Consider the following 25,442-nt stretch of genomic DNA (forward strand, 5'->3'; position numbering starts at 1 on the left):
GACGCACGCCATGGCGTCTGGAAGTCGCGTGTCGTGGGAGCTCCAGGACAGCAGAATAAGAAGACGCCTGAGCTTATGTGTTGCGGTGCGGCCTGCGAGGGATGTCTTGGATGGCGTCATATGGGGGGTTTCTTGCATTTGCTGACAGCCTAAGAATCATCTTCAGCGTGGTTCTTTATCGCTAGATGAATCGGTTTGTAGTAGCACCTTTCAAATATTTAATACCTAAAGGACCAATGTCGGTGCGGTGGTATCATGAAGCTTTTGAACTTACGGTTGGCAGCGGACATAGCGCTACGACGATGTGAGGAGGACCTCTGGAGTCAACCCTGCACATTTCGGGCCGCACCGGCGTCCTATCCATCGCTTTACCCCGCTTGCACTCAGTCTCAGTAAGTTCTTTTGTCTGTACAGATAGTCACTACGATCCCGGGCCGACTAGGCGCAGCCGATGTGGATGCATATCCAGGCGTATGTTCGGATAGCACATGAGTACTTTCAGAGACGCCAGCCAATGAATCTTCATAGGTATACAACTTTAGGAGACGACAGCGAGCAGCTGAGGAAGAGGAAATCCAGACATAGCAAGGACAGCCTTTGTGTAGTTACTTCGGGCAGCGAGACAGCGGTGATGACAATAGGAGGTCTCAAGCGGCTACCAAGACGGAACTCAGAAGCTCGTCCGGAGGAAGTGCAATGATATCCATAAGGCTCGTCGACAGATTCAGCCTCGCTTGCAAGATATCGCCATGTGCCTCCTGCGGGGAAGACGTTCTATCTCCAGCTCTCCAACATGGACGATATCTCCAAGCCCATCCCCTGGCCGGGCTCGGGCTCGGGATCGGGAAACATTTCCCTACAGGGAAGCTCGGGATTTTGAGCCCATTCGATAGGCTGATTTTCCGAATGTTGACGCCCAGAGCCTCTGGAGGCATCGGATGGACGGACGTCTGTGCTCGTGCGCAAGGCGTCATGGAGATTCGTATCAGACCACGAGACACCCCTCGCTCGAGGGTTGAGGCTCATGATAAATTCCCAGGATACGGCAGCCTGACTCCCGTCCAACACGTCCCGAGAGTCTGAACATAGATTTGTCAAAATGCTTGCAATAGGTCAGCTGTGCCCTGTACACGTTGAAGTTGAACTCTCATGCTCATGCTCATGCTAAGGATCAGCTCTCCTCCTCCCACTATCCGTCATCGCCCTCCTGCTCTACACAGTAGGCCGGTACTTCCGCGACCCCAAGCGCCTCCGCCGCTTCCCAGCCCCCTCCGTGGCAGCCCTCACGCCGCTCTGGGGCATGTGGCACTCCTGGACGGGAAGACAATACAAGGCAATCGACGCCGCGCACAAGAGACTGGGACCCGTCGTGCGGATCGCACCGAACCATGTTTCCTTCACTGATCCCGCCGCGTACAAGGATATCTACGGCCACGGGATGCCCCTGGTGAAGGATGACTTCTACGCACACATTGCGGCGGGGAATCCGTCCATCGCGCAGGCGACGGATAAGGCGGTGCATTCAGGGAAGAGGCGGAGTCTGGCGCATATCTTTTCGGCGAGGGAGATTGGGGCGATGGAGCCGCGGGTGATGAAGTGCGTGATGGATCTCTGTGAGGCGGTTAGGGTTAAGGTGCGTGGAGGGCAACTGGGGCCGGAGGATGCGTATCCTGTCGCTCCCGAGGGGGATGGGGCGTTCGATGTGCGTCCGTGGCTGAATATGTTTGCGTACGACGCTATCACGAGCATGCTGTTTACGAACAGTTATGGGTTTCTGAAGAAGGGGAATGACCTGTGTCCGTCGGCGGATGAGAATGGGGTGATCAGAACGGTGCATGGAATGGATAGCTTCCACTCTGCGAGTCGGTTCAATACGATTCTTGCGCAGCTCCCTGGGCCGCTCTACACGCTTGGCCGGAAGATTCTCTTCTTCGATCATGGAAATCAGGCTGGGAGTGCCTTTGCCGGGATGGCTCGAGCACAGGTCCTGCACCGCGTGGAGAATCAGCCGGAACAGCCCGATCTGTTCTCCTTCTTCCCCATCACGCCCACGGAGAAGAGGCCGCATCCCATGCCGATTTCCGAAGTCGTCGCCGAGTGCGTAACGATGATGGACGCGGGAAATGACACCACGCAGACGACACTCACTAACGCCATGTATCTTCTTGCTGCGAATCCGGAGAAACAGGAGAAGCTGTACGCCGCGCTGGCTGCTGCGATTCCCGCTGATTATAGAGAGGAGCCGCTCAAGGTCCTACCGTCGGCCATATTGAAGGATGTACCGTACCTACGCGCTGTCCTCGAAGAGAATTGGCGATGCCGCCCGCCCGTGGCGCGAGGACTTCCCCGTCGCACGACCGGCGAGGGCTCCACAATCGGTGGCCACTTCATCCCGGGAGGGGTTACGGTCTCCGCGCCTATCCATGTGCTGCATCGTGACGAGGGCCTATTTCGGAGACCGCTCGAGTTCATTCCCGAGAGGTGGCTTCCTGGCGATGATGAGCTGGAGAAGGACGAAAAGGAAGCGCAGAACCTGAAGAACTTCTGTATCGCATTCAGCCTGGGCGCTCGCGCATGTATTGGACGGAATCTGGCGTATATGGAGGTTTCGATCGTGATTGCGGCGCTGGTGTTGAACTTTGAGTGGGAGCTTGCTGAGCCGGGGAGTGCCATGGAGACGGTCGAACGGTTTAACTGTAATCCGAAGGAGTTGATGGTCAGAGCAAAGCTGAGATATTGCTAGTTAAATGCAATCTGCAGTATTACCTTCGCTATACAATCGGAGGCGAACTGCCATGATCGGGAATGCCCCAAAGCTTCTGTAACCGCACGACGCACGTCCTGTTTGGCCATTTGATATTCTGCATAAATCGTTCCAGCCACTTCAAAAGGGCGCTCTGCTCGTCGCGGCCCATGAAGAACTGGCCACACCAGTACGCCAGATGGGCACCGTTGATGCCCGACCCGACGTCAGTGTCCGAGAGGACAACGCCGCAGGTTAGGCGGGCGGCGACGAGGATTGTGGACTGCGGTAGTTATCAGCGCATGCACTTGAGCCGTAAGGGGATGGTGGACAAACGTTCACATGGGTATTGATATCACGATAGGAATCAAGTGCCTGAGGCCTGTGGCGGTAGACAGCCAGCATTGTTTTCGCGGTATAGTACTGCTGCCATGCAAGGCCTGGACGGGTTAACACAGATATAAAGAGGAGAGATAAATCTTACCATGCCATCTGCTCAAGTACCGTATTGTCGGAAACGGCTCGGTATGCGCCTGATGGTAGTACCAGGGCTTGAAGGTATCGGGGAGCGCCTCACGCCAGGAATTGATATCCTCCTCCAAAACATCGAGGTACCGTCCCCTTAGTACAGAGGTGCAATCTGGACCCCAGCAGAGGTTACAGGCTTTGGCGAGCAGATACGTCATCCTATTTGTCCATACTTCGTCCCTCGCCGGCGAAAGCATGTTACTGCAGTCGACAATGCCAAGGTCAAATCGACACTCCTGCTCGAAGAGGAAGCACATTCTCAGTGTCTGGCGGACGAAGGTCCAGAACGCGATTCCCTTCACGTCCACGCGGTCAGGGCGCCATTTTGACCGTGAACTGGTGAGGAGCGAGAATGCGCCGTTGAGGTGGCACTGAGCGTCTTCCGCGGGCTCCGAGAATTGCTCCGACATGCGCAGAATGACGATGGTTGCGAGGAGGTCTTCGGTGGATGCTTGGGGCTGGGATTTTGCATCTAACAGGGGAATGAGGAGGCTGATCGCCTGGTTATGGTAGTAGTCTGGCTTGACTCGGTCGGTACGGCCCCAGAGGTACAGGACGTGGGCGGCATACGCGAGGCAGGAGTAGTACAGAACCGGGTTCTGCAAGGCGAGTCGGGGGACGGACTGTGAGAATGCTTGATTGGGAGAGACGACGTCGAGCTGACCTGTTTTAGCTTAGTTGGTTGTGGAGGAGGGGTTGTGCGTACCCAGACTCCGGCATGTTCCAGATAGCATTGGAAGAAGTCGGCCTCGCCTTCGCTGATGCTGAGCCTCCGAGACTTGGGGCCGTTAGGGTGTTCTTCGGCATACGTGGACGAAGGGAGGTCGCTCGGGGAGGGTTGCACAGCCAGCAGGTCGACCACATCTTGTCCGCTGGAGTCATGTAAAGGAAGAGGGAATTGATTCCGAGTGGGGGGTAGTCCTTGTGGCGTCGCACTCAGCCCTGCCAGATCCGGGGTCGCAGGTGGATCGAGATTTTGCGCTTCGGAGTCGGGCTGGTGCCTTGGAGGTGTGCTTCTCTCCGTGGCTGCTGCTATCGAGAGGCGGCTCTGACGAAACCTCGTGCTGGAGTACGTACAGCGCTGCCTCGACTTTGCCTTTGCGCATCTCGTGCAGATAGGGCGACGCCGATCGCCTACGCGTCATGTCAGTATCAAGAGCCACATATCCTGGCGGGGACGTACACCTGACGTGCCTTCTGCTGCAAGGAATACAGGCCTTCATTCTGCCGATAGCTCCAGGATGCAGAAGATGTGCAAAAGCCCGAGGGGATGTGCAGGCTTATGAAGAAAGGCTCGGGATTTGCGGGGGTCGTGAAAAATTGCCGAATGTGGAAATGCTCTCCAACTCCAACCCCAGTTCCCAGAAGGCGACGAAGATCTCAAGTGGGTCTGATGCCCTGGTCTGCCTCGGGATTCTCGTCCCTCACTTTGAGATTTGGAGCCAAGCGTCGATGGGTCGCCGTGCGTCATTGGAGATCTGGGGAAGCCCCTAGAGCTCTTGTCGACAACTATAAGACTATCTCTGCCCGCGATGGGGGTCTGCGTTGGTTACTCTCCAACAGCCCTATTGAAATCGGAATCTCCTCACAGGATGGCACAGAACCAACCAGAGCATCAGCCTGCGCAGACTGGCGGTGCTCTCAAGCACCCGAAATACCTTTTCGGGGCGCAGGGGCGAGCGCTCAGAAACAACGTCTCCATAGCTGGCGCCTTTGGGTTTTTGCTCTTTGGATATGACCAGGGATTCTTGAGTGTGCGTCTAGCGATCGGAGTTATCAGATCCAGCTGATAGTAACTAGGGCTTGATCGCCCGAGAGAGTTTCCTCGAGGAGTTCGACCACCCGTCCTCCAGCCTCTTGGGTACCATCAGCGCAATATACGAGTATGTACTCAATGTCCTTTAGAGAGCTGTACTCATGTCGCCAGAATCGGCTGCTTTTGCGGCGCGGTGACCGTCTTCTTCATCGGCAGTTCCCTTGGCCGCAAGAAGTGTATCTATCTCGGATCGCTGTTGCTGGCTATCGGTGCTATTTTGCAGACTGCTTCATTCGGCGTCCCGCAGCTGATCGTGGGCCGCATCGTATGGTACGTTATCCCCATCTGAGCCTGTGCATTGTTGACTTGGACAGTGGATGGGGAAATGGCTTCAACACGGCGACAACACCCCTCTGGGTCTCGGAGTTGGTCCCGGCAAAGACCCGTGGCCGGCACATAGCGATTGAGGGCAATCTGATTGCATTTGGCATTGTCATTGCGTACTACTTCAACATCGGCATGTCCTACGCGAGCGGACAGGTGCAGTGGAGGCTCGTCATTGCCTTTCAACTCGTGATTATCCTGTTCCAGGTCGTCTGGACGTACATGCTTCCCGAATCCCCGCGCTGGCTCAGCGCGTGTGGCCGCCACAGTGAGGCAATCTATATCATCTCCCAGATCACAGGGAAGAACTTGCCTGAGGACCACAGAGATGTAGTCGCCATGAAGAAGGAGATAGATGACGCTATCGCGCTGGAGCGTGCTGACGGGGAGTGGAAATTCTCGGAGTGCTTGAAAGATGGCCCACTCAAGATCCGCCACCGATTCTTGCTTGCTATAGGTATGTCAACTCATTTTCCTGGTCCAATCTCTTCTGACGAAGGCCAGCCCTCCAAGCAATGCAGCAGCTCAGCGGAATCAACGTTCTGGTGTACTACGCGCCGCACACGCTGACCACGGATATCGGAATGGAGTACGAACCGTCTCTCCACGTCGGCGCAGGCCTCGGACTCACATACTGGGTGTTCTCATTCATTGGGATATACTGTCTCGATAAGATTGGTCGTCGACCACCGCTGATATACGGTGCCTTGGGCTGTGCCATCTGCTTTCTTTGCGTGCGTTGACCAAAACCCTCGTCTACTTTGACTGCCCTGTATACTAACGCTGACCTGACCAGGCCGGCGTCCTCCAAAAGGACATCACGCCCGTCCGCGCAAAATCCTCCCTCACCTTCTTCTTCCTCTACGAAGCCATCTTCGCCATCGGCTGGCTCCCCGTCCCCTGGCTGTACGCGCCCGAAATCATGCCCCTGCGCCACCGCACACACTCCGCCGCGATCGCCGCCGCCAGCGACTGGATCTTCAACTACCTCGTCGTGCAGATCACCCCGATCGCGATTGCCAACATCCGCTGGAAAACGTACATGATCTTCTTCGTGCTGAATATCTTCTTCGCGTGGGTCGTGTGGATGTTTTACCCGGAGACCCGCGGGCGCAGTCTCGAGGAGATCGACTCGCTGTACATGGGTGATAATGACCGGTTTATTGTGGTTGATCGGCGGGGGAGGCTGCGGCCGGGGTTTCGGGGGCGTGGGCGGGACGTTGATCCTGAAGGTGCTGGGGGTGCTGGGGCTGTGGAGGGGGATTCGGAGAGTGGTGAGAAGGGATCGTCTTATGCTGTCCATGAGGAGGGGAAAGCCCCGGCTTAGGGCTTGAGGGAGGACGGAGAATCTTTGTGTCTACTGTCGTAAGCCTCACTGGTATAGGAAGTTATTTCCCAGTTCAACCCTAGCTTTGTCATGTATACTCTGTATACACAAGATATACAAGACTGTATGTGTATAGAATCCGTGGATGGAAAGAACTCCACCTGGGCAGAGCTTCTGTGATAAAGTTGCAGCCTGGGGTATCTTTGTCTCTTCAGTCTGATTGGCCGAATTTTGAAGTTCTCTCGCACGAACCACATCCACACCCAGCCAATAATATCCACTTATTCTTCTCGATTCCCCCAATATCGACCCACATAAAAAATCCCCACTGCCTTTCGGCATTCCGTCAAGATGAAACGATACAGAGAAGATTAGCATGGCCCCTGCCCAAGGATGACACGCTCAATCAAAGAGATGCTCCTCGTTTTTTTCTCTCCACTTCCCGACCTCATCTCAGAGGTACGGTGTTCGGACGACCGTTTCGCCACTCCGGCTTGGTCGGCGGTTCGAATCGCGTGGTTGTTGATCTTTTTCCCTACCTTGTGCACCACTAGCACTGTCCTCGACGGAGTACCTCCATCTCGCTTGTTTGCGGCAAACGTGGCTACAGCCACCAATCAACTCCTGACACGCCAATATACAACATGGATAATAATATGCATTCCTTTGCGGTTGATGGACTCCCCCGTGCAGTGCGTGGAGAATACGGTCCTGATTATTGCAGTGTTCCCAGGGATTCTGTATGGGAACTGGACAGGCTATATTCAAGAGCATGTCGGCTATGGTCTAGTCTAGTCGAGTCCTGTCCAACATATCTCCCTCGATGAAGCTCGAGGTAAAGCATAAAGGATCTACGACGCAAATCTAAAGTCCAGCCGCTTATTCCCCTGGTCCGTTGTCGTGTTGAGGTATTCTTCTTTTTCCTGCAGTATATCAGCACATTCTCCAGAAATACTCATCAAACATTCGGAGGGAACAGCTCAACTTACATCAGGCGTCATCCTATCCCAGATCTCGTCGCGCTTCTTGTTCCGCCAGGTATAGTACGACTTTGCGAAGACGTACAGCACGACGTTGAGGCAGTTGATCCCGATGAGGACGCGGTTGCCGCGGCGGTCTATATACCTCATTAGTCCTTCTGAGTTGTTAGTATATTTATGCGGGGACTGACAGAGGGGCTTATCGTCGTCGCGATAGATGTTTGAGGCAATAATCGCTTGGACTTGGACCATCATGCTGGACTGCGTCAGCTTTGTTCATATAGTGGGCTCGGGGAGCTGTGGGATAGATACTTGTATAGAGCGGCGGAGACGGTTCTCGTGCGGACGGTGTTGGAGTTCGAGCTGCACCATCCGACTTGCATTGGGTGTGCTATACAACATCAGTATGCATACACGCAAAGTCGAGGACGGATGGGAGGAGTACGAGATGGATATGAGAGAATGACGGTGACGAGCGCAAACGACCCCCAGCGCGGGGTACTCTCTGGAAGAACGGCGAGTGCGATCAGGCAGGGGAGGAACCAGAACTGCACGAAGAGGCCGAGGTACGCGCGCTGGTTGATCTTGACCGAGATGTAGGTTAATAAGAGCATCTGTGCGGTTAGCTGTGCTGTTTCACAAAGGAGCATGGGAAGGGACTGCGGGTACATTAATCGTTGTGCCGATTTGCGCGGGAATACTGAGCAAGTTCGAGTTGAAGGTGTCGAATCCCAGCCCTCTTAGGGTCAAGGTGAGATACTGATCCGACGGCGACGGAGGGATGCCAAAGGTGACGCCAATGGCATAGATAGGCCAGAGGTCATAATCGCAGAGCGACTTCCAGAGCAGCTTTGGCGTGATGGCTTGTCGATTGTGCATGTCGCCCTTGGACGGATCGTCGCGCAGAATGCGGTTGACCATGATCTTCTCCTCGTGGTCCGAGAACCAGCCCTTGGGTCGCCACCACGCTTTCGTCTGTGTTGGGGAGGGCGCCATCTGGAAGATCGACCAGACGCCGATGATCAGCGTGATGAGGCCTTCGATCAGGAAGCTGCGCTATTAGCGATATCGATAGTATGCGGGGAGGTACCGGTACGGTACGTACAGCCATCGCCATCCTGCTCGTCCGTGGGTTCCGCGCATGTGCAGGACGCCGTATGCGATTAGGGGGGAGATTACGTCGGTGAGACGGTTTGCTGTCCAGAAGATGGCCAGACGCAGGGGGAGTTCGTCGCTTTTGAAGAAGTACGACTGACTTGTTAGGGCGGCGTGCGTGGGAGGGATGCTTGTACGCACAAGGTATAATATCACATCGGGAATGAAGCCTCCCTGGAGTACTCCAATGATCACACGTAAGGCGAGGAACGATGCCCTGCTGTTAAGCCAGAATTGAGCGGCCGAAGCAATGCTCCACAGACACATTTGAGCGGGAATCTGCCGAGTCAGTTTTGTTCATTATACAGTAGCACCCGACTCACCCATCGGTCCGGTCCTGTAGATGTTAGTACGAGTTTTACAGAGAAGAGGTCTACATACCAATCTTCTTACTAACGAGCTGCGAGGGAAGCTCAGCAAGAAGGAACGCCGTTTTGAAGAGTGTTTGGCCCAAGTTGTAGTCTTGATGCGTCAATAGGCGGCACAATGCAAGCATGATGGTACCCACCATTGGTATTCATCCCCATATCCTCCAGAAAGTTGTCCGTGTTCGCCTGGCTGATATTGCTCCGATCGAGATCGAGCGCGAAGAACGCAAGGGCAGCCCAGATGGTGACCTTCCAGTCAATCTTCCGGATCAGAGGCTGATATTGTCAGCCATAGCTGTGCAAAAGAACTTGGATTAAAAGCCGTTTCGTACCTTCTCCTCGGCCCAGGTCCACTTGAACTCCGGATCGAACCGGTGCAGGTTCTCATACTTGGGATGTGGTTGAAAGTACGGCGCCAGCTTGGGGTCATCATATACAGAAGGCTGCGTGGCGATCTCCTCAGGGTCTTTCTTCTTGCGCCTGGAGAATAAACTGGCAAGGGCCGGTTGGGGAGCTTCAGCCTGGATAATCTGAGGGTTCTCTCGAGGGCTATCCGTCGATCGCTCGCGGACGCGAGGGGTCTTTTCAGAGGCTGACATGGTGCAGAGCTAAGGGGGGTTGAGGGGATGAAACGACATGTTTGCAACAGTCGTCGGTTGATTTTATATCACAGCATCAGCTGCTTAACGTTCTTCCGAGAATATGTGGTTATTGACGCCAAAATGACATGCTCTGCGGCGTGGGATGCTCGTCGCTCTTGGTATCTCGCCGATGAACTCAATGAGCTTCTTGGCTGCTGGACGAGAGTTCTGGGATAGGCATCAGACTACGTTAGGTTTCTTGCGGGAAGTGCGCTTTGTCGCAGGTCTTCATGGGGTCGGTGGAGTAATGGTTTATCAGGGCTGTCTGCATACGCCATGAGGTTGAACTTGAGCACTCCCCCGCATGGTATTATAAAGACATATCTTCTGCAAATTCTGGCCGTATCGCAGTAGTCCTCTTGCACCCTTTTGCATGGGTTCTATCGAGGAACAGCTGGACCACCTCCAAAGAGATTTGAGATAGACCTAGACAACCAGACTTGGCCACAGCCACGCCAAAGACAAACATGGCTTCAGGCCCAATGAGGGAGGAGGCATTCCCCGCTGTGAAAATTGCAACATCCGCACACGGATGTCGCTGATACGCGGCCTATCAGAAATTGATGTTGTCAGTGATGGTGACGATGGCACAATCGCGTTCGTTATTGCCAAGTGGCTAATGTGAGTCGTCAGGCCTAACGCCGACTGCTGGAGTCAATATTAACGCCGATGGAGAGCGGAGCGAGAGGGGAACAAAACAATATTGTCCAGCGTGTTATAAATGCTTCAGACGTCCCAGTGAGTTGGGCATACAGAATCCAATATAAACATGTCTGTGACAGTCACCAAGGAGGGCCAGTCTGTGCCCGCGTTCGTCAAGGCCTTTGATGACAAGGCTCATAGCGAGGTACGTGCCCTAACCTTACTATCAAGGCAAGGCCTGACGGGATAGTACAAATACGCCCGCTATCTCCCGGTCTACGACAATGAGACCGTGTACCCGCCCACGCAGCCCTTTGCATTCAAGGACCGCGGACTTGCGGCAGACAAGGCGAAGCCTCATCTGTTCGAGACTGGCGATCCAAATGTGAACATCACCAAGCTCACTCCGCGAGTGGGCTCCGAAGTCCGCGGTCTGCAGCTGTCCCAGTTGACCGACGTACAGAAGGACGAGCTGGCGCTGCTCATCGCCGAACGGGGTGTCGTCGTCTTCCGAGACCAGGACTTCAAGGACATCGGGCCCGAGAAGCAGAAAGCCTTTGCGGCGTACTTTGGGAAACTGCATATTCACGTATGTCCCTCCCCTCTCAATGAAGATACCACGCTAACTGGAGCAGCCTGTTGGCGCACACGTCGAAGGTCACCAGGAATTCCACAACATTTACCTGGGAGCAGATAATCTGTACCGTCTTCAGCAGCGGTCCAGCAAGTTGACGACCACCGGCTACCACTCGGATGTCTCCTACGAGCACCAGCCTCCGGGGATTACGCTGCTCACATTGCTCAGCGTTCCGTCTACCGGCGGCGACACGGGCTGGGTGTCCCAGGTGGCCGCGTACGAGCGCCTCTCAGAGCCGATTAAGAAGCTGATCGAGGGTCTGCGCGCCGAACACAGCGGGTATCCCCAGGCAGAGGGGGCTCGACGAGATGGGAAGCACGTCCGACGCGAGCCTGTCAAGTCGAATCATCCGATTGTTAGGGTGCACCCGGTACGTTGCGTTAGAGTACGTGGTGGAGAGCGTTCAATGCTAAACAGGCCCACAGGTAACCGGTGAAAAGGCGCTGTTTGTCAACCCTGGCTTCACGAAGCGTATCATCGGCCTGAAAGATGAAGAGTCAGATGCAATTCTGCAGCTTCTTTTCAAGGTACCTGTCCTACCGAGGTCGTCTTATAACGTAGTGGTCTAACTAGGAACAGCACATATCCCTGTCCCAAGACCTCCAGGTCCGCGTCAAATGGGACGACCGCACCGTGTCCCTGTGGGACAACCGTGTTACGGCGCACACGGCGATCTCGGATTATGATACTACGAGCGATGGCCTGCGACACGGAATCCGTCTGACTACGCTGGGTGAGAAGCCCGTTGGTGTTGATGGGTTGGAGAGCGAGTGGTAGAAGCCCGTTGGGAGTTTTTTATGGCAGTCTGCAAAGTTATATCCAAATTGAATGAAATCTACGCCACTATGATCATGCCATCATCTTGTAGACACAATTATCAAACAGTCGCTTGAGCTATGCCCTACCAGACAGATGGGAAGTATCCTCGATGCAACCCCCAATCCATGCCCTACCTACAACTTGCCATCCACCGAAGGCCTCTCAGGCTGTATCCCACTCGATACACTCTCCTCTTCAACCATATGTTCCCTAGAACTCATTAGCCTCTCACACAATAACCCCCACCCCACGAAACAGAGACCGGGAAATAAATACCTCAACCCGCCCTTCCTCTTCTCCTCCTCCGCATGCTGCAACCCCCGAATCGCAAACGTACTCCCAATCAGAACAACAGACATCACCGTCGCTGTAATAAACCCCTTGCGGTACTGCGGCGCATCGACCTGCTGCCACACGACCTGCGGCAGCCACGCCTGGAAGACATACGCCATCTCGTTCATGCTCCCGACGACCAGCGCGCGCTCTTCGTTGTCGTCCGAGCAGATCTCGTGTGCCCAGCTGTTTTGTTCCCTGTTAGATTTATTCTCCTCGTATGCTTGGAGTTGGAGTTGGGGAGGGGAGGGGTGTTTGGGGGAAATACGCCATGCAAAGCCCGCTGAGTCCATGTCCCGCCCCGCAGAGGATATAGCACGTCCACTTCCATCCCACGGGAATATCCCAGACCGCGAGGGAGGTGTAGCATATTATATTCGAGACTGCGCCGACGAGGATGGGCGGCCATCGCCGCCCGCCGAGGATCGAGTCGGATGTCCCTGCCTGTTGTTAGTATACAGTATTAGGGAAGTGGGATTGGGAGAGGATGGGGTGCGAACAGGCGTATATCAGCGTCGTGACGACTTGGACCGCGGGCGTTGTCGTCGCGTACGCGTTTATCTGGCCGATGGAGTAGACGGGGTCCGTGGAGGCCTTGAGGAACTGTTGGAAGATGGGCTGGCCACCGTCTGAGTTGTTGAATGTGCTTCACCGCATGCCTTTATTAGTCCCGGACTGTAAGATGTTATAGAGACAGCAGAACGCACACATAGAGCAGCGTAAGCAGGTAGATGTGCCACGAGGTGAAGATCTTCTTCAGCTTGGCCTTTGTGTATGGCCCTCGCGGCTTGCGGCCTTCGAGCTCCATGCGTCTTTGGGCGAGTTTTACTTCCTGGTGGGCGAGTTACTAATTTTCTTGTACTCTGGGGTGGATGGGGTTGTGAATCAGACGAAGTACCTTTTCAGTTAGATACCACGGGTTCGAGATCTCAGGCACGTCCGGGAGGACGAAGAATCCCGCGATGGCTATCGGAAGAGAGATGACGCCGTCAATGACGAAGAGCCTGCGAGTCTGAGTATTGAACGTTTATACGACAAACGGCCGTACCATTGCCATCCTTTGAACCCCCCTCTTCCCCCGAGGTTGTATACACCGGCCATCAAGTACCCCGAAAACATGCCCGCAATACCGCTGCTCGTGTGGAAGATGCACGAGCGCTTCGCCAGCTCGTCCTTCCGGTACCACGAGCCGATGATATACTGCATGCCGGGGTAGAACGTGCTCTCGGCCAGGCCTGGTGCGTCAGTCGAATCCAGTCAGGGAGACAGAGACAGAGACAGAGACAGAGACAGAGACAGAGACAGAGACATGGGCGACATACCAATGAAGAACCGGAGCACGTAGAACTGCGTCGGCGTGTTGCATCGCGATAGGCTGAACGTGAGGACCGTCCAGAGGACCTCCATCGTCGGCAGCCAGTATCGCGGCCGGATGCGCGTCAGGAGCATGTTGCTGGGAACCTCGCCGATCACGTAGCCGACTGTCCAAGCGGCTTGCATGTAGTTGAGCTGGTTCTGGTACATGCCCAGGTCTTCTTTCCTGGTGCTGTTAGCATTTTCAAGGACAGTTGGATGAGGCACTTACATTCCAGAAACGAAGGCATTGTTGATGTTGATCTGGTCGAGGTATTTGATAAAGTAGCCTATCAATTAGCTATATATCACACATATGCCTTCGAAGGCCGCGACTCACCCAGTGACGCGAAGCTCAGAATCGCCGCGTCCAGCTTCGTGAGTAGTCGTCGCTCCTCGGGCGACTTGTCGAATGTATCCCAGATGTAGCTGACCCATCGTCGCTTTGGTGTTTCTTGTATAATCTCGGTTGTGTCTGGAGCTGTCGCGCGTTCGGCGACGATTCCCGTTGACGGGGCCATGGCTATTCCTCCGAATTCTCAGCCAGAATTTTTATTCGAAGACTGTGTACCACGGAAATCCTTTATACGGCACCTTCCGCTCCAAAGACTTCCGTCCCGCAGTGGATGTCGGATAGGTATGGGGTCATCGCAGCTAAAGTTGCGAAGCTCGGCCCTCGCGAGCCCTAACTATTGCTCATCGCCAACGAGACTCACACCATCCGCACTCCAATCGCAGCTTTTAGCGATGAGCGGATCACGGAATTTGGCAAAGGCGTTCGACAGCTTGTGAGGGGTAGGATTTCCTCGTCGTGAGCTGCTGATCATGCAAGGAGCAATGCAAGGAGCACACCATTTACGTGTGGGCAGAGTCATTGATAAGACCAGCCCATCAATCTTGGGGTATTCCTGTCTATCGGCGTTAAGATGATAGTCTACGGAGCATTTGACAAACCGCCCTTCATGCAGTGCAAGCCTCTAGTTCTGGGAGGTCTCCAATCCCACTGTCCCGTCGTGCATCGTCGAAGAAGGCCTTCAACCGCTCCCTCCCTGCCTTCTTCGCCTCATGCCATGTCTCCGTGTGTCCCTCGGCAGGGGTAAGACCTCGTCGCTCTCGGAAGACATTAATCCAATCCAAGAGGCCACGGACATAAACCTCCTCGATATCCTTGAGAGAATGAAACTGCCTCCCGTACCCCTTCTGCTTCACCCTCTCTCTATACTCCGCCCGCATCTCGCTCTCAGTCGGCAGCTCCGCAATCCCAGACAGGACATTCGCCACGGCGATGGCCTGGAACTCGAAGAGCGTAAACGTCGCGGTGTAGAAGGGCACGCCCACGAAGGCGAGCGTCGGGTCAGGGATGTAGAAGATGTCCCGGTGCAAGTTATGCGCTTGGCTCCCGTCTGTGACGAGGACGGTTTCGTCTGCCTCCTGCGGCGTGAGGGCGTCGTCGTGGTACGCTGCCAGGAAGGGCAGCGTGAATTGGTACCCTGTGCAGAGGATGACTTGGTCGATTCCGCAGAGCTCCTGGCCTGACTTGAGGTGCATTTTAAGGGGGAGTGGGCCGGCTGAGGAACCTTCGTCGTCGTCGTCGTCGTCGTCGTCGTCGTCTTCTTTGTTGTCTAAGATTTCGTAGCGCTGTATCTCGGCAATCCGCACACCGTTCTCGGGGAGGATGCTCGCTGAGATGTCGAACTCGCCGTTGCGCGTGCTTTGGTAGATTGTCCGTGCCTGTGGGCTGATTTCGCGGGCGATGTCGATGGCCGAGACGGCGCCGCCGATGAGGAGGACGTTCTAGCCCTGTTAAGTGTGGTTTGGGGTGATATTTAAGGGTAATCTTGCGACATACCTTTCCCTCGAACCCCTCTGCTTTCCTGAATCTCTTTGAATGCGTGATCCGATCTGGCCAGCGAGCTTTGGCCTCGGCCAGGCCTGGTGTATTTGGGATGAGAGGCGTATGATAGTGACCCGATGCAACGACCACCGCGTCGAAGGCCTGATTTGTCTTATTAGACCAGATATTCCAGAGATGTAGTCGTAGTCTTCTCACCGAGCTCTGCTCCCGCTCTTGTACGCCCTCACCCGCGATCTCCAGCGAGGACCACGTAACCAGCCACGAACCATCTATCTTAGAGACGTTCTTAACCCGCGACCCATAGACAGTGATATCGTGGACTCCTGTCTTCCTGGACGTATCCTGGATATACTCCTTCATCACGGTGTGGGGAACGAAGTCCGGCGTCCCCTGGGGCCAGGCATTCAGCTTGACGCGCATGAGAGGTGTGGACACGTTATTCTTCAGGCCGTCGTAGCATGGTCTAGAAGTCAACTCAATACAGCGTCTCTCAAAGATGGGGAGGGGGACGCGGACTTACCCTGGCGGCGCATGGCTAAGGACATTGCCGCTCGCATCGGCAAGAGAATACGCCTCCGCCTCGAGCGGCTTCAGCGATGTGTACGAGGGCTCTGGTGCGCGACGGTCGTCGTATAGCCTGCAGGTCAGGGTTAACGAAGGGAATTCTAGGACCAAATGCAGGCAGAACGGGAGCAAACCAGACACCACCTGCCGCATGGCTGCGTTCGAAAACGACGACCTCCAACCCGGCCTCCAGCAAATGCGCGGCTGACACAACGCCGCTGATGCCGGCGCCGATGACTGCCACTCGGCGAATCTCTGTGCGTGTCATCTCGTGCGGGAGGGGTGGCAGGATCTGGATGTCGACTGTCTATCAACTCTTTGTCACCACTTTGGGTGTGAACCGGTTCATTCAGCCGCGGTATTCGACGACCCGGTGCAACTGGAGTACCATACCGTGAAAATACCTGACTTATACAATTCTCATGCACCGTTGTCTCGTGCATAGTATGTGCAAGCCACCAGACTGGCGGCATGGAGTGCTTAGAAATCCGCGCCATACGTCGTGATTGTATCCCTGTAAGGCGAATCCGGGATTCTCCAACTGGAAATAACAAGGGAGGTATGAAAGAGGGGAAGGAGGGGCAGGATGCCATCTGGAGACGACGGTTGTGGTGCGCAATGAGGGTTGGTGATGGTGTGATCGATGCCCTCTGAGACAACAGCACAGCACACGGAGGCAGAGAGATAAGACCTCTGGCCCGTCCAGGTGGCGCATACTCGGAGTATCTCAATCACCATTTGATCGAGTTTCACAGAATACTCAAACTACGCAGAATGGCCCCCGCCCCTATCGATCCTAGCATCGTCGATGTCGCCGAGCCCCGGAAGGACACCCTCGGCCTGCCCAAGGCCAGCCGCGAGCGACTCGAAAAGGCTGGCATCGACCTCTCCAACGGCTATCCGTATCGTCCGTCGCGCCCGCTGTATCTTGACGACGTCTACCGCGTCCGCGACTACGACCGCCCGCACGTCGACCGCGGGAGCCGCGCGGACCCGGAAAAGAAGGCTCTCCTATCCGCAGCGAAGGAGGTCATCCATCTGACGAGGCATATCGGCACGGAGATCGTGGGTCTGCAGCTCAAGGACCTGACGAACAAGCAGCGCGATGAGCTGGGTCTGCTCATTGCCGAGCGGAGCGTGGTCTTCTTCCGCGACCAGGATATCTCGCCGCAGCAGCAGAAGGAGCTGGGCGAGTATTTTGGCGAGATTGAAGTTCATGTACGCACCCGTTAAATCTTGCAAAGCAGAGGCTAACGAAAACAGCCCCAAGTTCCGCAAGTCCCCGGCGTCCCCGGCGTAACCGTCATCTGGCCGGCCCTCCAAGCAACCGAGAACCCAGCTGGGTTCCGCCGGCCCGGAGGCGCCTCACGATGGCACACAGACCTCGTGCACGAGCGCCAGCCCGCAGGCGTCACGCACCTGCACAACGACACGGTCCCCACGGTCGGCGGCGACACCCTCTGGGCTAGCGGGTACGCGGCATACGAGAAGCTCTCGCCGGCGTTCCGGAAGATCATCGACGGGCGCACGGCGATCTACCGCTCTGCGCACCCGTACCTGGACCGGGAGCACCCGGAGGCCGGGCCGAAGTTCGTGGAGCGCGAGCATCCGCTTGTGCGAGTGCATCCGGCGACGGGGTGGAAGGCGCTGTGGGTGAACCGGGCGATGACGGATCGCATCGTGGGGCTGGATCGCGCGGAGAGTGACTTGATCCTGGGGTATCTGTGTGATGTGTACGAGAAGAATGTCGATATCCAGGTGCGGTTCAAGTGGTCGCCGCGGACCAGTGCGCTGTGGGATAACAGGTGCGTTCTCTGTCTATAGTTCTCTTAGGGTTGGGTTGAGGGTGCTGACTTGGTAGAATTACGATCCACAACGCCAGCTGGGACTATGAGGGCACAGAGCCCCGACACGGCACGCGGGTGACCTCGCTGGCAGAGAAGCCGTTCTTTGATCCCACGGCGAAGACGCGCAGAGAGGCGTTGGGGCTGCTGGGAAGTGACGAGATGGAGGAGTTGGACCGTAGTAAATAAGCCACAAATCAATGACTCTCCGAAGACCACTCAGTCTAGTGGAATAAGCAGCTCAGCCACAGAGTGGTCAGTGATGTGATACAGGATCCTTCTGCCTGCAGGGGAGGGGACAAGTCATCTGCCCTTGCACGAGTAATATCAAGCCCTAAAGGATTACAGACGATGCTCAAAGCTTAATTATGCTTGTCCCTCTTGGCTTTGCGTATCCCTGGAACATCCATCTACCACTGTCTCGGCAACCCATTCAATCGGGCACTTTGGGTCCCTTCCTGGTTCCAGCCTGAACCACGGACAGCTATCTTGCCGGTAGAAGGCAGGTATTTCGGGAATGTCAACACACCAATCCTGCTTAACTGGAGGCATGATAAAGAGGATGACATGTCCTGGTGCTGACAAGTCGGTAAAAATAGGAGAGCTATGGCTAACACTAGGAATAATCTTGAATACTTAGCACGAGCAATTATCTGCAGTAATGGGGTTTGAGGTTTGGTGCCATGTTGCTCGATACATGTATCGATTGTGATCCATCTAAGTTGTCCCCGGCCTCCACATGCACTAGCAGTGCTACGTTATAACCCTCCCTCACACCAGGATTTGGTGCGGCGGGCGAGGTTGCTACACAATCTTGGGCGCTATTATATCGCCAATGGTAGCTACCATTCCGCACACTCCAGTGCGACTGAGGCATATGAGATCCAGGTAGTGATCCTAGGACGAGATAACGCAGAGACAGCAAATACCCTTGCCCTGCAGGGGCTGGCCTATTACTCTGCAGTCGGTTTCGTATTTTATTGTTGCCCTAGCCCATCTACTGATAACAAGATGGGTTCATCACCCAATTGACGACGAGAGATCAGGGTTCTAACCCCCAAGAGGGCTCCTGTAATGGCAAGTACGATTCTTCGTCGGCGCGCAAAGTGGCGTTGGTCCTCTGCAGGCGAGGAGGAATCAAGGACTACTCTGTAGACCACTCACTCTTTTAGAATAAGCAGCTCAGCCACCGGAGGTCGTCAGTAACTCCGGAGGATGTGACACGGAATCCTTCTGCCTGCAGTGGAGGTTCTCGACTCTCGCGAGTGAAATCAATCCCCAAAGGATGACGATGCTGAAAGCTTAATTACTCGTAACCCTCTTGGCTTTGCGTATGCCTGGAACATCCATCTGCCACCAGCCTCACAGGCTCTGCTCTCGGCATCCCTTCGATCGGGGACACTGGGGTCCCTGGGGGTTCTCCTGGTTCCAGCCTCAACCATGGACAGCTCTTCTGCCGCCGACAACCCTGCAGAAGGAAGGTCTTTCGACATCGAGACGCCGATCCTGAAGCAGAGGATGACGCGTCCTGCCGCCGACGAGCCGGTAATAATAGTCAAGCCGTGGCTGACGCTGAGATTAACCTTGAACGCTTAGCACTGGCGATCATCCGCTGCGCACTTACGCGTGCTTATTTGCTGCGCTGCCCTTGACAAGCGCTCAAGAGTCGTTCTGAGTCGTTCCGAGACGTTCTGAGACGTTCTGAGACGTTTCTGCGTGCGGATTTCTTCGCAGAAGCCACTGCCAGCCAGTGCCAGCGAGATATGGGACTGCACTGCATGGCGGGTTGTCCCTGAGGCCGAAGCTGTCACCGTTCTGGCGAAGATTTGAGCTGCCCTGGTTTTAAAAGGGATGCCCCCCGGACAGATGATTTCCTTCTGCACGTCTCAACTTGCCCATTGCCCCTGTCTTCAACGGCACGAACATGTCCAGCAGCTCAACAAACTCCGACCACGCAGAGCCATACCATGTCCTCTCCAAGAGGCAGAAATGGAACCTGGTCTTCTTCGTCTCCCTGGCTGGTGCCTTCTCGCCGCTGTCCTCCAATATCTACTTCCCTGCCATCGATACGATATCCCAAGACCTTGGCGTGAATGCGTCCCTGGTGGCGTTGACCATTACTGTGTATATGGTTGTCCAGGGCATTGCGCCGTCACTCTTCGGCGCCCTCTCAGACGCCTCTGGCCGGCGCATTGCATTCTCCGTCAGCCTTGCCATATACACCGTTGCTAACCTCGCCCTTGCCTTCACGTCCAACTACCCCATGCTGATGGTGCTGCGAGGACTGCAAGCCGCAGGTTCGGCAGCGACGATTAGCATTAGTGCGGGAGTCATCGCAGACATTGCATGTCCGGGAGAGCGTGGGCGCTTCATGGGTACCAATGCCGGTGTGCGGTGGGTAGCCCAATCACTCCAGCTTGGACGACTGTTATCCTAATACGTGCCCAGCATGACAGGACAGGCCTTCAGACCCATCATCGGCGGCCTCCTCAACAGTGCCTGGGGCTTTAGAAGCATCTTCTGGCTCCTGTTCGTCCTCAGCGTGATCGTCCTCGTGGCCCTCCTGGTCTTCCTCCCCGAGACACAGCGCAGCATCGCAGGAAACGGGAGCATCCCCCTCTCGGGCCTCCACAAGCCTTTAGCCTACGTCTTCAGCCCTCCCAAAGCCTGGACCGAACAGTCCCCTCGAGACGACGACGACGACGACGACCACCCCTCCAAACCCCCCCCCACCCGTATCACGAAGCATCCTTCACCCCCTCGCCTACATCTTCGAAAAGGACATTGCCGCCCTCCTCGCATGGGGCGCCGTCGCCTACACAGCCTGGAGCATGGTCACCTCCTCAACAACAACCCTCCTCCTCCACGGCTTCCCTTTCCTCACAGAGTGGCAGCTCGGCCTGTGCTTCCTCCCCAACGGGGCCGGGTGCATCGCCGGCTCCCTCAGCACGGGCTGGCTACTCGACCAGAGCTTCAAGCGCGTCGAGGCCCGGTACAAGGCTCGCCACGGCATCCCGCCAGAAGAACACAACGTCGCGGGCGCAGGCAGCGATACGCGAGACTTCCCATATATCCGCGCCCGCCTGCGCCTCATGCCGCTGTACAGCGCCGTCCTAGTCGTCTGTCTCGCGGCGTACGGGCCGAGTTTCGAATTCAACGATCTGCATCGGTACTTCACGCCGAACCTGGCGGCGCCGCTGATCCTGCAGTTCCTGATTGCGTTTTCGGCGACCGCCATCTTCAACGTTAACTCGACGGTTCTGGTGGATTGTTTCCCGGATCGGGCGGCTGGCGCGACGGCGCTGAATAACCTTGTGCGGTGTCTTTTGGGGGCTGCGGGGGTTAGTGTCGTTCAGCCGTTGATTGGGGCTGTGAGGGCTATGAGGGCGTTTTTTATTGTGGCTGGCGTGGTGGCGCTCTGTACGCCGTTGATATGGGTTGAGTGGAGGTGGGGGGAGCGATGGAGGCGCGAGAGGGAGGGGAGGAAGGCGTAGCTGATAGAGTAAGATATAGATCATAACTGTTCTCATAGACATCATCATCAACGGAGGTGGAGTTCGCTTCGCAAAAGGATTCCCAGCCTCCGTGAGCGTGGGCGGGCCCAAGTCCCGACCTGCAATTCGTCATTCATCCAGGCATATCAAGCTACTGTATGTACAGAGAAATCCATAAGCTACAACCGCGATCGCACATACCCCGGCCGCAGCCCCTGGGACTCCAGTGGAATCTCCTCTGCGGCAACTGCCGGGTGCCGGGCCTGTATCCGCTGCAGATACCCCAGGACTCTTTCCCGAAGCTCGTCATCCCGAACCCCAGACTCATCCTGGAGATCGAGGACCTTCCGCAGGGTAAACTCCCCCCTCGCGACGTGTCCCGCCCGCACATGCACGACAGCAAGATTCGTCATGTGTTTTAGTGTGAGCGGATCGTCCATGCTGCAAAGTATTTCGTTCCCGAGCACAGCCTCCCAGAGCGCGTCTTCGGCTTCCTTGAACTTATCCTGCACCAAATAGAGGAGGCCCACGTTGGCGATGGTCTGGTAGGTGATACAGTGGTCCTCGGCGACGTTCTGCACGGCGTTGTCGATTTCTGTTCTGAGGGCTTCGCCTTCGGTCTGTCTGTTCGGGTCTCGGTAGAGGGTTATGAGATGGTGGATTCTGTCGACGACGGTGGCGTACTCTGTTCCAAAGGCTGTTTTGCAGTCGGCTAGGTGCTGTTCGTAGATGCGTCGGGCATCATCGATCCGATTGCGCTGGGCGTAAAATCGTACTATGTTCTCGATTGACAGCAACGTGTCGCGATGATATGGACCGAGGACCCTCGTATAGCCCGACAGCGCTTGCCTGAACTTATCCTCGGCCTCCTTATCACGGTCTTGACGTCTATACACCGCGCCCAGAGAGTCTTGAACCTTGAGGGTCGAGGGGTGTTCCGGCCCAACGAGCTTCGTATACCCAGCGAGGGCATCTGAAAGGAGATCCTCTGATTCCTTGTACCGGCGTTTCCGGCCGTAGATTCGCCCCAGCGCACACACTGCATCGAGGGTAATCGGGTGGTCCGGGCCGTTGTCTCTTAAAGAGTGGGCTTGGGCTAGCGAGAACATCAGCTCTGCCTTTGCGAGTCTCCCAGCATCGAAGAAAAGGTCTCCGAGTCCGCAGAAAGCGCCACCAAGACGGCCGCTGTCCCACGCCTCGATGTCCCGCTCGATATCGTCGTAGATACATTCAGCTTGCCGGAGAAGAGTGAGTTCCAGCCCGTGTTCTTCACGGTTCTGAGCGTCCAACTTAGACGCCCTGTGGCCGATGGACTTCACCACAATCCTCATCAACTCCTTGCGATCATCCTGGCCCATGGAGCTTTTTAGCAAATTCTGGACAGAGGCATGCATGAAGTAAACGTTGTTACCCGGCTTTACTCCGACGAGGGCATAGTCCAGAAGAGGCTGCAGTGCTCTGTTGAATGCCTCCCTTGTGGAGGCGACGTCAAAGAGCCATGACTTCTCGTTTTCGCTGGCCAGCGCCTGGTGGATTAATTCAAACCAGATGGTCTTGCTGTAATAGCAAGACAGGAGGAGGAGTAGTTTCGCTGACAGCGGAGCCTTTCTCTCTATCTCGTTGTAGGATAGTGCTACAGTGGTTGTTAATGTCCCATCCGAGGGCAGTCCATGCTGAAGCGCGAGATAGCGATCCAAGTACTCGGCCGGAGAGACTCCTGTTTGGGCGATATAAGACCCGGCAATGACGAGTAACTGGGGTACTCCGCCTAACTCTTCCGCAATATGGAGCAGGTCTTCTAGAAATGTCAGGTCATTCAAACCGAAAGGACGTCCGCCTTACCTGGATGGTCAGCAGGATCGTCAGCAGTAGACTCGATATCAATTCCTGCTCTCCTTGCTAGAAGCTTAACAGCGTTGTCTGAAGCCAACTTCCCAACTTCCACACACTGTCCCAGATTAGGCTGCGGATCTCGAGAAATAATAATGACCGAGCCATGATTCGCGACAGGAAGGTAGCTCGAAATATCGCACCCAAGTATATCACGGTCGAAATTGTCCAAAACAATAAGCCACCGGGTATTCTCTGGGGCCTCAAACCAACGAAGAGCCTCCTCCGCATCGCGTTTCCTATCCACCGTCCGGCGACTACCGAGATTCGTATGCATCCAGAGGTAGTAGGCGAGACCGTACTGGAGTGCATTCTCACTACCCGCATCAAGAATAGCGGCGTTGGGAAAACCACTACCCTCATCCTGATGATCCTCGTGCATCCCCGAGAAGTGCAGAGCCAAGTCGGCCTTTCCGATGCCTGCTGGCCCGTGCAGGACGACCGTTTTGCGCGCCGCGGATGCCTCGGGGCGCAGGAGCTGCCACAGCTCATCCAGGAGGGCATCGCGGCCGACCAGGTCGATGGAGGAGCTCATTTCTTCGATGATTTTATTCTCTATCGAGAAACTCCTCGTAGTTGAAAATGGGGGAAAAAGGACCTCAACTCCAACGCACAGCCTCCTAAGGCTTCGTATTTGGTCACCTGACACCAGGCAACTCTGGATGCCGACAGAACCAGGAGAGACGAGGAAATCTAAGAGGAAGAGTAGACAAACGCCGCATAATGTTCGAACATCGACCTTGATAACAACGTGCCATCGTCACCAACGTAGCCGAGCCTGTCCGCAAGTTGCATGACAAGCCGTCTCCCTTCGAGAAACCGCTCCCGGAAGGCCTCTGCTCGTCGGCTGCCAGTGAAGCTGGACCGCCCCCGATTGTATATATACCAAACCATGGGCGAGTCCTGCTGCTCCGCGTAGAAGTGGAGCAATGCGAACAGGACCTTGTTCTGCGGACTCAGCTCCCATATTCCGAACGGTCCTTTTTCCACATGCCCAGCGTACCTGTTTCGGTGAACTGAGGCGTCGGAAGGCAGCAACCAAAGACCACGAGTTTCGTCGTTCAGATCGAATAAATCCCATACGTCTGGGTCTGCCACAAATCTGCCAGCTATGAGGTTCGCTGCAAGCGCCCAGTTCATCGTGCCGATCGCAGACTTGAGCAGTTTTCGGCCAGTGGCCTCGTTGTCGAATATTTTCTTCGCTTTGCGTGCTAGAGGGGGAGGCCGGCTGCCGGCAAATACAGACTGCACTATATCAAAGAGACGCGAGACGGAAATCGGGTGTTTCAGAGCTCGATGTAGTGGAATATTCTCGTTCACCTGTACTACGGCATGGTCGAGGAGAAGCGCCATCAACGGGATATCGTCGTACCTGAGGGCCAGGGTAAAGGCCGTTTCTTGGGCCTTGTTTACGGCTAAGATGTCTGCGCCCTTGAGGAGAAGATATTTGCACATCTCCCGTTGTTGAGCGGATTGGAAATAATCAGACTGATTTGGTTCCCGGTTTTCGGCACAGACCGACAGCAGGGGCGTGTTTCCTCTGGCATCCAAGCCGTCTACGCTGAATCCATACAAGATGAGGACTTCTGCAATATCCACTCGGAACGCTGTTGCTGCCTTGTGTAAAGCTGCTAAACCCAGTCTGGCGTCCGTTGCGTCGTGTATCTTCAGCAGAGGATGCATTACCTGCAGATAGAGCTTCAATACTGCAGGCTCACCGCGGGCTACAGTTAAGAGTAACGCCGTGGCATGCTCGTCCCAAGATAAGCTATGAGCGTCTGGGTGGTTCAAAAATCTGTTCAACAAAGACGCGTCTTTGGAGGTAACAGCGGCAAGAAATGGCGAGGTTGCCAGCACGTCCGGGATGAAGGGACTTGCTCCATGATCGAAAAGTGTATGTGCAGTATCGTATTGCTCAGTTTTTAGAGCTAATAGAAGGGCGGTCTCTTTGTGGATATTTTGCGCATCGACAATCGCACCAGCTTCGAGGAGGATCTTAGTTGCCTCAAGGTGGCCTTCCCTAGCTGCAGCGTGTAATGCAGTGCATTCCTCATGGTCAGTGATATTGATGTCCGCACCACAGTCAATAAGAGCCCGTAAAACATCGTCTCGGCCCTGGTTTGCTGCAA

General features: G+C 55.4%; 10 protein-coding genes across 10 annotated transcripts; 6 read left to right on the top strand and 4 right to left on the bottom strand.

Moving 5' to 3' along the window:
• Positions 1-1,099: 1,099 nt before the first annotated feature.
• Positions 1,100-2,743, top strand: BJX67DRAFT_377755 (cytochrome P450; the record flags this gene model as incomplete). Its single annotated transcript, XM_071032185.1, has 2 exons — positions 1,100-1,112; positions 1,176-2,743. The coding sequence occupies 2 exons, from the start codon at positions 1,100-1,102 to the stop codon at positions 2,741-2,743; spliced, it is 1,581 nt and encodes a 526-aa protein (XP_070890132.1).
• A 28-nt stretch (positions 2,744-2,771) lies between these two features.
• On the bottom strand, positions 2,772-4,494 carry BJX67DRAFT_377756 (uncharacterized protein; the record flags this gene model as incomplete). The annotated part of the gene is made up of 5 exons (XM_071032186.1): positions 2,772-3,026; positions 3,080-3,183; positions 3,228-3,930; positions 3,978-4,405; positions 4,455-4,494. The coding sequence occupies 5 exons, from the start codon at positions 4,492-4,494 to the stop codon at positions 2,772-2,774; spliced, it is 1,530 nt and encodes a 509-aa protein (XP_070890133.1).
• Positions 4,495-4,863: 369 nt separating this feature from the next.
• Positions 4,864-6,918, top strand: BJX67DRAFT_389867 (sugar porter family MFS transporter; the record flags this gene model as incomplete). Its single annotated transcript, XM_071034555.1, has 7 exons — positions 4,864-5,025; positions 5,072-5,154; positions 5,199-5,357; positions 5,402-5,868; positions 5,916-6,145; positions 6,208-6,652; positions 6,875-6,918. The coding sequence occupies 7 exons, from the start codon at positions 4,864-4,866 to the stop codon at positions 6,916-6,918; spliced, it is 1,590 nt and encodes a 529-aa protein (XP_070890134.1).
• Positions 6,919-7,102: 184 nt separating this feature from the next.
• On the top strand, positions 7,103-7,752 carry BJX67DRAFT_343729 (uncharacterized protein). The gene has a single exon (XM_071028179.1). The coding sequence runs from the start codon at positions 7,132-7,134 to the stop codon at positions 7,531-7,533; it is 402 nt and encodes a 133-aa protein (XP_070890135.1). The 5' UTR covers positions 7,103-7,131; the 3' UTR covers positions 7,534-7,752.
• Positions 7,590-9,840, bottom strand: BJX67DRAFT_389868 (putative MFS transporter; the record flags this gene model as incomplete). Its single annotated transcript, XM_071034556.1, has 11 exons — positions 7,590-7,661; positions 7,728-7,855; positions 7,910-7,974; positions 8,031-8,109; positions 8,164-8,332; positions 8,388-8,769; positions 8,824-8,969; positions 9,015-9,152; positions 9,271-9,335; positions 9,382-9,517; positions 9,574-9,840. 11 exons carry the CDS (start codon positions 9,838-9,840, stop codon positions 7,590-7,592), a joined length of 1,647 nt encoding a protein of 548 aa, XP_070890136.1.
• Positions 9,841-10,651: 811 nt separating this feature from the next.
• On the top strand, positions 10,652-11,938 carry BJX67DRAFT_389869 (TauD/TfdA dioxygenase family protein; the record flags this gene model as incomplete). The annotated part of the gene is made up of 5 exons (XM_071034557.1): positions 10,652-10,729; positions 10,775-11,113; positions 11,160-11,531; positions 11,587-11,688; positions 11,741-11,938. 5 exons carry the CDS (start codon positions 10,652-10,654, stop codon positions 11,936-11,938), a joined length of 1,089 nt encoding a protein of 362 aa, XP_070890137.1.
• A 176-nt stretch (positions 11,939-12,114) lies between these two features.
• On the bottom strand, positions 12,115-16,353 carry BJX67DRAFT_369977 (major facilitator superfamily domain-containing protein; the record flags this gene model as incomplete). The annotated part of the gene is made up of 15 exons (XM_071030849.1): positions 12,115-12,190; positions 12,257-12,499; positions 12,582-12,753; positions 12,814-12,959; positions 13,021-13,145; positions 13,212-13,317; positions 13,362-13,548; positions 13,636-13,853; positions 13,899-13,956; positions 14,007-14,189; positions 14,671-15,460; positions 15,516-15,662; positions 15,717-15,984; positions 16,042-16,158; positions 16,220-16,353. The coding sequence occupies 15 exons, from the start codon at positions 16,351-16,353 to the stop codon at positions 12,115-12,117; spliced, it is 2,970 nt and encodes a 989-aa protein (XP_070890138.1).
• Positions 16,354-16,813: 460 nt separating this feature from the next.
• BJX67DRAFT_218498 (TauD/TfdA dioxygenase family protein) lies at positions 16,814-18,207 on the top strand. Its single transcript, XM_071025689.1, has 3 exons — positions 16,814-17,303; positions 17,349-17,890; positions 17,947-18,207. The coding sequence occupies exons 1-3, from the start codon at positions 16,860-16,862 to the stop codon at positions 18,116-18,118; spliced, it is 1,158 nt and encodes a 385-aa protein (XP_070890139.1). The 5' UTR covers positions 16,814-16,859; the 3' UTR covers positions 18,119-18,207.
• A 1,646-nt stretch (positions 18,208-19,853) lies between these two features.
• Positions 19,854-21,423, top strand: BJX67DRAFT_377763 (major facilitator superfamily domain-containing protein; the record flags this gene model as incomplete). The annotated part of the gene is made up of 3 exons (XM_071032187.1): positions 19,854-20,323; positions 20,378-20,608; positions 20,676-21,423. 3 exons carry the CDS (start codon positions 19,854-19,856, stop codon positions 21,421-21,423), a joined length of 1,449 nt encoding a protein of 482 aa, XP_070890140.1.
• BJX67DRAFT_343739 (uncharacterized protein) lies at positions 21,357-23,560 on the bottom strand. The gene has a single exon (XM_071028180.1). It carries the CDS (start codon positions 22,815-22,817, stop codon positions 21,603-21,605), a length of 1,215 nt encoding a protein of 404 aa, XP_070890141.1. The 5' UTR covers positions 22,818-23,560; the 3' UTR covers positions 21,357-21,602.
• Between the last annotated feature and the right edge of the window lie 1,882 nt (positions 23,561-25,442).

Source organism: Aspergillus lucknowensis, assembly GCF_044049455.1.
Source record: "Aspergillus lucknowensis strain CBS 449.75 chromosome Unknown BJX67scaffold_4, whole genome shotgun sequence".
In the NCBI taxonomy this organism is placed as follows: domain Eukaryota; kingdom Fungi; phylum Ascomycota; class Eurotiomycetes; order Eurotiales; family Aspergillaceae; genus Aspergillus; species Aspergillus lucknowensis.